Genomic DNA, 11,819 nt, shown 5'->3' on the forward strand with positions numbered 1-11,819 from the left:
TGGAGTTTGTCTAGTTTTTATGTAGGCAACCTCAGTAAACACAGAATGCCTTAAAACTTTCATTAATTACTTGAACGCTACGCTATTGTTTGAACCGCATATTTAATTTCAACAAAGTTAGACACGCACCAGAAAGGAAAGTTAATGGTTAATATATGACAAGTAGGATAAAGAATGAAAATAACAAGAATCTCAGCAAGTAAGCCTACTTATCGTCATAGCTCATGACTACGCAACTGTGTTCCGAAAGCTAGTGCAATTTGCTATCAGTTGAAATGAGGTAATTTGAGAGTTTTTCTAACTATTTTGAGAGTTTTTCTTAAAACGGGATAATTTTCAGATTTTTTAAAGGTTTTAATAACACAAAATTCGTAATTAATGCTTCAGTGGGAAAACAAAAGAAGACTACATTGTAAATATTAAAACAAAATTGATAGAAAAAGTCTCGATAGAATCTAACTGAAATCGATGCAGATATATTCGATTAAATAGGATTTGTTTTGAGGATGTAAATATAGAGAATCTCAGAAAGAGGGCTTAAATCGAAAATGCGAAGTAAACTTTTGCAGACAGAAGCCAAAGACGTTTTACTAGTTAAATCAGTTATCATAACAAAACAAGCTAAAAATAACTTTATTTTTTGAAAATTAAGTTGTAGAGATAGGTTTTGGTTTTATCTATGGCGGCTCAAATACAACCGCAGCTTTATACAAACTGCTAGCATTAATGTCACGCTTTGTGCATGCGCATAGCCATGCGCACAAATCGAAATGACCACTTTTCCGCATTTTAAGATGAAAATAACCAGAAAAATGTTTTTGGCAATCTTGCAACATACCTGAAGTGTTTTAGTACAGCAGCAAATAATATTTGAACTTTAAATGTCATTAACAAAAAGAGACTCCAATTTAACACAAGGCAAATAAATGCGAAAAGTAATTTTTGGGGTAGGGGGGTTTTTTAAACTGAAGTTTCAAAGTTTTTTTCCCAGAGGTCTTAGAATGTCTTATAGTATTCTAAAAGCAGGGCTAAAGTTGGATTTGAAAAAAAAGCCGATTAAATTCCCCCCTCCTCTTATTTATAATATTCAATTTAAGGATTCTCAACCGGAGGTAAATTTTATGTAACAATGGCGTAAATTTATTAAAAAACAAGTTGCAGACTACACAGTATAGCCTATGATCAACACCTCAGCAAAAATAGTAATGAGAGTAAATTTGTCTTGGTGCAGTCGGCATGGATTAGGCTAAACAAAGGTGAAAACTTTGAGAACCTCATGCTTAGCTTGTGTTTCTGATTGATATGTTTTCTGATTTTTGATGTTTTCTGATTTATTTCTGTTTATGATGTGACAATTTTTATTGGTTTACAAATGTTTTTTTTTCTTGTTATTTTGACGATACAATATTCATACGCTGTAGCAGTTGTGTTTATGTAGCGTAGTATAGGAAAAAAACAAGTAAACTTCTATAAAATGTACTTGAATAAAATGAATAAACTTCACTTTGCAAAAAAAAAAAAAAAATTGTGCCAATGGTTGAAAATTGCAGAAAAAATTTAAACATAGGCCTCAAATTTTTTTTCAGTTTTTAGAAAACACCAGTCTTTCGTTTTCTAAAAAAATAAGACCCATGCAGTTTGTCAAACAAAACCAGAGTTATGGTGATTGCAAACAGTTTAGAAAATGCTCATGGAAGAAGCTATCCAGATAATACGCAAATACTCCAAAAAAATAGATAAAATTGTCTTAAAACTGAAAACGTAATGTCATATACTTGCAATAACGCTGTTAATCATGAAATCTATATTGTTTAGGTTATAATAATGATGTTTTTCTTTGCTTTGATGTTGATGACTGTACACTCTGCGACAGCTCAAACTTGGTACCAGCATAATTCTATTGAATATTACGTCAGCAACATTGCTGCAAATGGCTTTGACAAAGCAGAAGAAGCCTGTTCAAGTTTATCTGCCACTTTGGTTCTTATCCAAACCAACGACGTGCAAGAATTCATCAATTCAATTGTTTCTTCCTCGTCTGGTAAGTATTTTTCACTTTCGTTGATCGGTGGCTAAACTAATAACAGTAGACTAATTGCAATGGTAAGCCTAGAGTCACAGACGTGGAGCATAGTTATCACAACAGATTGAATAAATTGGCAAGTATTGTGGGATGTGGATTATTGAAAAAATTCGAAATAGCTTCAACTTGTTACTGGAAATATTGCCACATCCAACTAACGCATAGACCGATGAAGCAAATTACATATAGATCATATTATTATGATGATCGCCAGCCGCGGGTGCGCTTGTGTATATAACTTGTTCATACTAAACAGTTTGCTACATCGGCTTGAAGCGTGTGACTGCAAGCATCACGGGCAAATGTAACTTCAATTGGACCGATGGAACTAGCGAATGTGATTATGGTCTTACAAGCTGGCAGACTGGTGAACCCAATAACTTAAATGGCAACGACTGTGGAGTGATGAAAGGAGGGAAATGGTACTCAAGGTCATGCAATATCAACAGCAACTATATTTGTCAAAGACAAACAGGTAACTTATACCCTTGTACAGCGCTTAAAAGGAATTTGATTTTAAATGGAAAGCTAATAGAAATTGCACACATATTGTAAAGCGAAACATCTAAATATAATATCATGCCTTTGACCAACAGAAAATCCAACATTTCTACTTTTTTTGCTAATGTTTGTACATATCCCTGTGTTGGTAACCTATTTCAAAGTTGTGAACACCTACGCGTCTAGATCTATCTCCCGAGTTAAAAGGTTTGTAGGTTTTTTATATAACGTTGGTTTATCTTAAGATCCTGTAGCAAGTTTGCCCTTGTTTATTTAAATTTGTTTATTTGTGTAATATCTTCCATATTTGAACGACAATGTGATTGCAAAACTATCTAATTTTTTCCGCAAACTGGACGTTTGGAGACCAATTTTTTCATTGCATTTTATTATTGTTTTGCATTCTCAGCACTATTTTGTTGTCAGTACTATTTTGCTTTAATAGATACAATTGGGTATTGGTACAAGCACGCTTCTGTTGAATATTTCGTCAGCACCTCTTCTGTAAGTAGCTTGGATGAAGCAGAAAAAGCCTGTTCAAGTTCATCTTCCACTTTGGTTCTTGTCCAAACCAACGACGTGCAAGAATTTATCAATTCAATTTTGAAGACATTTCCTAGTCATACTGGTCAGTTGGAATAAATGGGGGTTAATTTTTTTACATTTGTATTAGCGCAAAACTATTTTTATTAAGTTAGCAAAGTCAAATTTTTATTTTGAGGTCAAGCTATGTTTAACGTCAAGCTAATGTCAAAAAAAAAATGCCTTCCATCCAAAAGGCTTTATCTGTCGTCTTACTCACTTTCATTTGTCAGCGTCCAAAGGACTTAATCACTTGGAGCCTGCTAAAAAATGTCAAGTGCAATTGTATTGATGCTTGTTCTACTTTGCTTTACTTTGTTGTATAGCTTTAATCAAATGATTGGACACTGGACAGCGGTTGCTCTGTTGTCTTGGATTACTGTTTCGGTTCGCGAAATGGTTATGATAAACCACTCAGTTAAATAGACTGACTTCTTTCTAAAACAGCATGTTCACAGATGGAATATTTTATGGTCTTGAAACGATTGTTCATGTTTCAATAAACAAATAAATTACTTCAACAAGCGATGAATTTTAATCATTCAATTAAAAAAGCACTTTTCTAGAAAGATTGATCTGAAATACAGTATATATTTCCAATAAAAAATTTTACTTGATATTTAAGTCACAGCATGCAGTTGTCTATCCATGCACACCGCACAGGAAGTACAAAAACAAAGCCTAGTGCAATATGATGACAAAATAAAGAGCGAAGATAACTTTTGTTCTCGTTCAATACACTAGGTTACTACATCGGATTGATACGTGACAACTTCAATGCCAAATGTGACTTCAATTGGATCGATGGAACAAACGAATGCGATCATGACATTAGAAACTGGGCAAATGGTGAACCCAACAACAATGAAGGCAACAACAACTGTGCAGTGATGAAAGAAGGAGGGGTATGGTACTCAGAATCATGCAATCTTAACACTTTGCTCCTCAAAGGGAGGCCGGATTTGGCCCCCCCCTCATATTTCCTTTAATTATTTGAAGCACAGTAACGCCATGCACTTGGTTTTTCTTGACTTTTCCTAAAATTGCCAGGCGGATCTGATGATATTAAATTTGATGCTAAAAGTTGTGTAGTTTTCTTGTAAATTCAAGATTTTGGTGAATTTTTGCTATTTCTAGCTAACTTCCAGCAAAGCGTGAAATGGATTACATTGCGATGACAAGCCATAAGCTCATAATTGCTTCGTGCATCGATATGCGCGAGCAGAGAGAAGCATTCTCTTGCTTTCTTTTGTTTGGTTTGACCTCAATAATACAAAGCGCGTTATTTCTTATGCTACAAAGAAAAGCCAGTGATCGCAAAGCTGTTAATTAGAAACAATAATAGCAAACGTTTTTTGCGTTATCAGCTCTACAAAGAAGAATAGCAATCCACGATCAAAATAGTAGACTATGGAGGCCACAAACTATTCAAAACAGTTGTTTCAAGCAGATAATATTCATTGACGAATAAAAAACGTTACAATAAGAAATCTTCTCTTGGATAAAGACACGAAAACTTGGTTTCGAAATAAACGTTCTATGGAAATGCTCTCATTGACAAAACTTGCAATTGAGGAAATGTATCACTGCAAATGCTTTTGGGAGAAGCCGGAGAAATAGCGTTTTTGCAAACAGTAATTGTGAGATACTCAAAATTATGAGATAGGCTTCATTTACACGTAGCAGCTAACTCGATGGCGTCCCTTCACTGATTTATGTCGCCTACTTGTTGTTATGTCCTGTATTTTTGTTTCACAGTGCACTGTGTTTTGTTCCAAAGAGCGCAAAATAAAGATGATAATGCTTCATCTACATTACAAAATATTTTGTAATGTAGGCCTACAAACAAAATGTACAATGTACACAATGTACATTACAAAATATTTTGTACTGTAGACGAGGCATAAAGTTAGGCGTCACATAAGACAAACAACAAATCAGCTTTCTTCATCATTGATTCAACATCTGAATACGTTGCGCCAATGTATAAGAGGCCGGCTATTGTGAAGACCCGCCATTTAGGCTATAAACGATCCGATTATACCAAAAGTGGGACAAACTAGTGGATCAAAGAATGAATAAACAATGCTGAGAAAACTAAATCTAAGTGACGAACAATACCGATGTCTTCATTTATCTTGGAAAAATGCTGCCCAAACTTATCAACAAAAAATACCGTAAATAACGGCAAGGATCCCGAAAGCAGAATTTGCTCAACTTTGGCATGAATTTAGTCAGACATCTACAGTAATAATTCCACACATACAATAACGGGCTCTCAACTGCTGTAAGATAACACGATGGTTCTGGTTCTGGGCGATTTGTGTAACAGTTTAGGGGAAGACACTACTTGAAATGATGCACCACACAAAAGATTTTCAATGAAGACTGAGTCTAAAAACCGGTGTGGATTGTGCTGCACAATGACTTCAAGTTCAGGACAGACAAGGCACAAAAATATCACGATAAAAATAAAGACCTTGTGGGAGATTTTCGAGAATCATAACACGATGCAAATACCAAAAACGCATGGTTTGCATGCTGCTCTAAGCTGGCCGGCAACCACAAAGGTAGACAATACAGGCAGTTTATAATTCGATAACAGCGCAATAAACATTATAAATACGTAAACCGACAATTTTCTTTTACAAACGTTTTACGTCTAATAGTAAATTTTCCCTCAACAATTTTTTGTGAAGCACTTGCAAACCACGGTTTTATAAAATAATTCATCATTATTATTTTTTACTTCTCGGATATTGTAAAACGTCATCAGCAAAATCACAAAAAAAATTTCATTACTTCAATGTAGTAGGCCTAAGAATTTCTTATAGAATTGTAGCCACGTTGTTTCAACAAAGAAGCCATTTTTTAGCAATATAGAGTTATAGAAAATAATTTGCAATCATGCAAATGGTTGGAAAGAATCTAGGAAGTCTTCTCACAATCTGGCACAAAATGATTATGTTTATTGTATCTCTGTAAAATGTTTTACGACAAACTTTGAAGCTTCGTTATAATCATTTTTATCTTTGAAGTCAAAAGTTATTTTTTTTTTTTTGGCCAGAAACATAATCACTGCCTTGCTGATGTTGTCGATATTACGCGTATTTTTAGTGCTTCAAACAATAAGGACCCAGTCAGCAATCCAGTCCTTTTACATTGATTCAACATTTGTAAACGTTAAATTTATGTAGATTTGCTGACTGTGGGTTATTTCACATTTCCTTTGTTTACGCACGTTCCTCAATTCGCTGTTGCATTATTTCGACGCTGGCGGCAATTCGCTGTTGCATTATTTCGAATTGATTGACACAATCTTCAATAAAAAGTGAGCTTCGAACTTAGCTTTGTTGATATAAATGCTGTATTTTTTGTGGATGTAATTTATGAGTCATGTTTATAAACACCCGTAAGCGAAATGACTTATGATGTGGCCTGCATGATATTTGTGATGCGACTTGACACAAATCCACAATTTCAAAAGCACCTAATTTGAACTTAGAAATTTCAGATAATTTCAACAACTTGTTCAACTGTCTTCTCTCTACTAAAAATATTCATACTACAAACTCAATTGTAGACCTAAATACACAAACGAAGATGTAAACAGCTATTCAAGCAGGCTAAGGTGTTACTTATGAGAAATTTGGTTCCATAAAACTAGAAGCTAGCCATGAGTTTGGGAATGCATTAGTTTAGGATAAAAATGTAAGACAACAAACGCAGTTTTGTTTTTTTTTCAAATTCGTGTAACAATGTTACTTTGATTGTAACTATTTTAGAATCAGTGAGTAGCTTACAATAAGATTTGCTCGCAAGTCGTAAATTCTAATCAATGCAATGATTCGGCACACCGCACACACACTTCGTGCGTTCGATCGAGCTCTTTGTTATTCAGAAGTTTGCATGAAATCGGATTAGCACGGTAATTAAATAGCGGCAAGTTAAATCAAAATTGTCGTTTTTGGGTACCTTTGCAAAAATTGAAATATCAAGTTTAACATATAAAATTTTAAAATAATGACTTTTCAAACTTATATACAAATGATTTGCTTTCACACCAGTGCAACTTCTGTTCAAATAGCATCAGCGGATAACACGTAACAGCTGATTGAATTTGATCCAAAAACGGCCCCCCCTTGAGCAGTTAACTTCCAAAAAAACGTTGAAAAGCAAAGGGTTAACATCAACTATATTTGTCAACAATAAGTTAGAGCTTTCGAAAAGTTTGCAATGTACAATAATCTAAAGTTATCTCTTAATCAAATGATATTTTTCAACTACAATTAAGCATTGAAAAGATTTTGCTTCAACCTACAGCGAAGACATAAAATGACATTCAGTTAAAAGCTTTGTGCGCTTCTATTTCCTCTTCAAAAGTTTGAACACTGTGTGTCAGCCACATTGTCTCCACCTAATTTTCTATATGAAAACAAATTAAGTTCGTTGATGGTTAAATAGCTCATTTAGCAGTATGAATTTTCAATCTCATAGTTTAATTGCGGTTTCCAAAAGCCTTCTATGCGTGTCGTCAATTTTCTTTGCAAATGAACATCTGTGCTGAAAAGAGGCTACACTCACTTAAATTCGATGCAAACAATACCTTTCTGATTTTGAGTAAAGAAGCTATGCTTTTTTGAAGTGTGATGTTACAAAGAGAGGTTGCAGAAATGTATACTTTTAATAGAAAATAGCCTATGGGCTTCGCCGACTTACTACAGTTGTTATTTCGTATTATCACTCTGGTACGTTTAGTCGTTTATTTGTTTTTTTGTAAACAAATTAATTTTCGACAATAAAGGACACAGTTCGGTTTTGTGTTTAATTTGCGACCATCAAAGCAAGACATATTACTTGCTATCACATAGTAAGGGTCTGAAAAAGGTAGAAGCGTCAAAACACGAACGTAAAAGCATGCTCGATACCGCAGGGTTTACTAAATACAAGGATTTAATCACCATTGATCTGCTCTTTTCTGGAATAGAGTAAAGGCAAATGACTATAAAAAGTCGTCTATGATGCAATTTTAGCGTAACTTAGGAAAATTCATTTTGTACTCTACAGGAAAGGCCACGATAGGCCATTTGTAGACAGTGAATTGGATTTATAACTTACATTACTCAGCTTACATTGCCCACTAAACCAAAAAACTTACGAAAAAATGTGACGTCGATTAGATTCACTAAACTACCTTGCAGCTCTGAATATGAAAATGATTACAAGCTTACAGTTTGTATCCCTTCCGAAGCCGACTTTTGTTTTTGTCTTGGAGTAAAAGTAGGTTACCATGGTTCTGTTTAACATAGCTTCAAGCAATACTTTTTTAACCTTCAACAAAATTTTCTGCGTTCTTTGCTTTAAAAACTCATTTCTAATAATAAAATTTGATAAACGCAGTTTATATGGTCTTTATTTTATTAAATTAATTTTTTTTTGTCGCTTCATTGTTGTATATTTTATTGATATTGTCACTATTGTGGAACAATATTACGTCAATGAGCAATTCTGTTAAACATTCAAATGCTATACCAAGGATCGGCTGCTCAAGTCCACAATGATTTCTCAGACTATAAACACAGAAACGTCAAAATTATACTTTTAATCTAAGATTTGTGTTTGTATATGGAATGATTCAGCAATAGCCTTTATTCATGTTTCATATATGTTATAATAATGCTACATTCATAAATATACTACCAACTATACTTGCAAATGTATTCTCAACCAATATGAGTTGAAAAATGTCTTAAATATAATTATGTCGCAATCAATAAGTATAGCCCAGACGGCAGGCTACATTATATGTTCTTCAACAAGTGCGCTATTTTAATTGCGTAATTCTTGCAAGATTTTATTGTCAGTTCCTGTCCTATAGTAACCTTTAATGACGTAATCTTTTATTGCGGAACTTGATTCTAGAAGATTTTGCGTTCGTGCGATTCTGGAAACGTCTTTAACTTGTTCACAAAAAAAATGAGTTCTCGTGAGTTAGTATTACCATAGTCTCTGGAAGCTTCGTGAGAACAAAATTATATATTAAATTATTAATTATGGGTCTGCATAGCGTTTTTTTCGTATCTTCAATGCACCACACTTGAAACAAACAGAATACCTTAAAATGGGTGTAATGTGTACTATACCTGAATCATTAAAATGTTTTCCAAATTTCAGAGTTTCCCATAAAAAGCGATCAATGAAATGACAAAACAAAAGCAGACGTAATTAAATGAGTGTTCTTTTTATGTTCGAAATATTTTCTTTTTATATTACTGTATGTTGCAAACACAGGAAGCAAACAAGTATAACAGTTAAAAGATGAATTAGGACTGATACGTCTTTGAATGTTTGTGTCAGCAAGATGCATCTGATGTTACTTTGCTTTCTTTTTATTTTTGTATAAACGGACATTGCAATGGCACACAATATAGATTGTAAACTGCGATGTTTTCCTAATCCGTGTTGATTGGTTTAGTTAGTGTGTTGAGTATTCACGTATTGATGGGATATGTTTGCAACGGAACTTGAAGTCGCAGATCTGCTTCCTGAAAATAAAATTACAAGTTGCCAATAATACGAAGCAAATGTGTTTTGTCAGCCAAACTACTTTATCGGTTTTCTTACATTGTAAATTTGTTACTGTATTTTAAACAAAATTTGAAAAGTTGAATATTGATTCACGACTTTAATTATTTTCTAGGCCAAGCAAATCATAACTTACTATAAACAGTTAGCAATAATAGTTGGGTAGTTTGAATCTTTGTCCTCAAATGGAGAAAGCCTCCTTTAAATTATTCCTGGCAGTTTCGCATACTTGTAGAGGCTTTAAACCATCAAAGGTCCGGTTATTTAGATTAGCAGAGAGCAGTTTCCAATTATCGAAGTGTTGTTGTCTGTAGGTTATTCCATCCACTAGGTGCCGCTGAATGGAAAGACGAGCAAACTTTTCAATCCGTTAGGTGGCTTGAATATGGAGCATTCGTTGATGATGTGGTCTGCGGTCTGTTTCTCAGCACGGCATTTACAAGAAGAGGAAGAGGCCATTCCCCATTGGTGCATGGCTGAGCGGAAAAGTCCGACGCCCGTATGAAGACGGTTGAGGTCATGATTATTATTATGTGAATAAAAACTATCAGTAATCTCTCAAGCACATATAGCTCCACGTAAAGTGAAAATTTCACGACTTTAAACTCTGTTTTTGTTTTTGTTTAAAGAAAATGTCTAAAAAGATGTTGTCTACTGCGGACAATGGCCAATGTTTCGATCTTACGGATCTCCTGAGCGAAGTACAATAAAAGTGAAGAATTTGCTTGGATTGCTTTAAAGTTTCGGATGAGATGATGGTTTTCAAGAATGATTAATAAGCCGAATGAAAATTGATTTAATTGTTAATTTCGGACTTCTGCGTAACGTAAGCTAGTTTTCCCACCAATGAGATGGTGTAATGTTTTTGAGAAAGATTGTGCTAAGAAATGGTTTGAATTTGTTAAAAATAAAAACTTGAGAAAAATAAAAGATTTTGTCACTAAGCTTGGACATAACAATCATCTGAGATAGATCCAAAATACAAGTAATTGGATACTAGCGACACAAATACTGTATGTATTAAAGTTCAAAGAAAATTCTAAGAAAAGCTGGTACACTGTAAATGAAAAAGGTTCGTTTAGGGTTCTTTTAGGGTTCTTTTTTCAAGAAAAACCCTAAGCTTAGGGTTCTTTTAACAAAAAAGGTTCTTTATTGCAAAAAGAACCCTTTGCTTGCCAAAAGAACCCTAAGCCTAGGGTTCTTTTTCGGAACTTGTTTCGAAAAAGGTTCGTTTAGGGTTCTTTTTTCGAGAAAAACCCTAGGCTTAAGGTTCTTTTAACAAAAAAGGTTCTTTATTGCAAAAAGAACCCTTTGCTTGCCAAAAGAACCCTAAGCCTAGGGTTCTTTTTCGGAACTTGTTTCGAAAAAGGTTCGTTTAGGGTTCTTTTTTCGAGAAAAACCCTAGGCTTAGGGTTCTTTTAACAACAAAGGTTCTTTATTGCAAAAAGAACCCTTTGCTTGCCAAAAGAATCCTAAGCCTAGGGTTCTTTTTCGGAACTTGTTTCGAAAAAGGTTTGTTTAGGGTTCTTTTTTCGAGAAAAACCCTAGGCTTAGGGTTCTTTTAACAAAAAAGGTTCTTTATTGCAAAAAGAACCCTTTGCTTGCCAAAAGAACCCTAAGCCTAGGGTTCTTTTTCGGAACTTGTTTCGAAAAAGGTTCGTTTAGGGTTCTTTTTTCGAGAAAAACCCTAGGCTTAGGGTTCTTTTAACAACAAAGGTTCTTTATTGCAAAAAGAACCCTTTGCTTGCCAAAAGAACCCTAAGCCTAGGGTTCTTTTTCGGAACTTGTTTCGAAAAGAACCCTGCAGAAAGGTTCTTTTCGAAACGTTTTTTTTTTAACCTTTTTTTGAGATTCTTTTAGCAACAACACTGTAAAGGAAGAAGGCTCGAAAAAGAACCTATTAGGGAGCTACTGGGAATGGGGGTTCTTTTTAAGGAAAAAAAACCTTTGGGGGTTCTTGAAAGAACCAATACAGGGTTCTTTCAATAACTTTTTGAGGTACTATTATGAACATTCGATAAAATACCTTTCAGGTGTTTTCTTATTTAATACCTTTTTGAGGTACTAT

The 11,819-nt window shown here is 34.2% G+C and overlaps 2 protein-coding genes across 5 annotated transcripts in view; one reads left to right on the plus strand and one right to left on the minus strand.

The window, feature by feature from the left end:
* The first annotated feature begins 1,825 nt into the window (after positions 1 to 1,825).
* Positions 1,826 to 10,321, plus strand: LOC145781955 (uncharacterized). Of its 2 annotated transcripts, XM_082593666.1 has the most exons (5): positions 1,826 to 2,041; positions 2,340 to 2,558; positions 3,030 to 3,212; positions 3,911 to 4,071; positions 10,066 to 10,321. In XM_082593666.1, exons 1-5 carry the CDS (start codon positions 1,828 to 1,830, stop codon positions 10,090 to 10,092), a joined length of 804 nt encoding a protein of 267 aa, XP_082449792.1. In that variant the 5' UTR covers positions 1,826 to 1,827; the 3' UTR covers positions 10,093 to 10,321. The 2 variants fall into 2 exon arrangements, with proteins under 2 accessions (XP_082449792.1, XP_082449791.1); XM_082593665.1 differs by lacking the exon at positions 10,066 to 10,321 and having other exon boundaries at positions 3,911 to 4,162.
* Positions 9,204 to 11,819, minus strand: part of LOC145781954 (uncharacterized) — a 93,707-nt gene continuing 91,091 nt past the window's right edge. For all 3 annotated transcript variants that reach the window (XM_082593664.1, XM_082593663.1, XM_082593662.1), the window contains one exon: positions 9,204 to 9,711. In XM_082593664.1, coding sequence (XP_082449790.1) covers positions 9,638 to 9,711 — 74 coding nt within the window. In that variant the 3' untranslated portion in view covers positions 9,204 to 9,637. The remainder of the gene's footprint in view (positions 9,712 to 11,819) is intronic.

This window comes from Aplidium turbinatum, chromosome 13, assembly GCF_918807975.1.
Source record: "Aplidium turbinatum chromosome 13, kaAplTurb1.1, whole genome shotgun sequence".
NCBI lineage: Eukaryota > Metazoa > Chordata > Ascidiacea > Aplousobranchia > Polyclinidae > Aplidium > Aplidium turbinatum.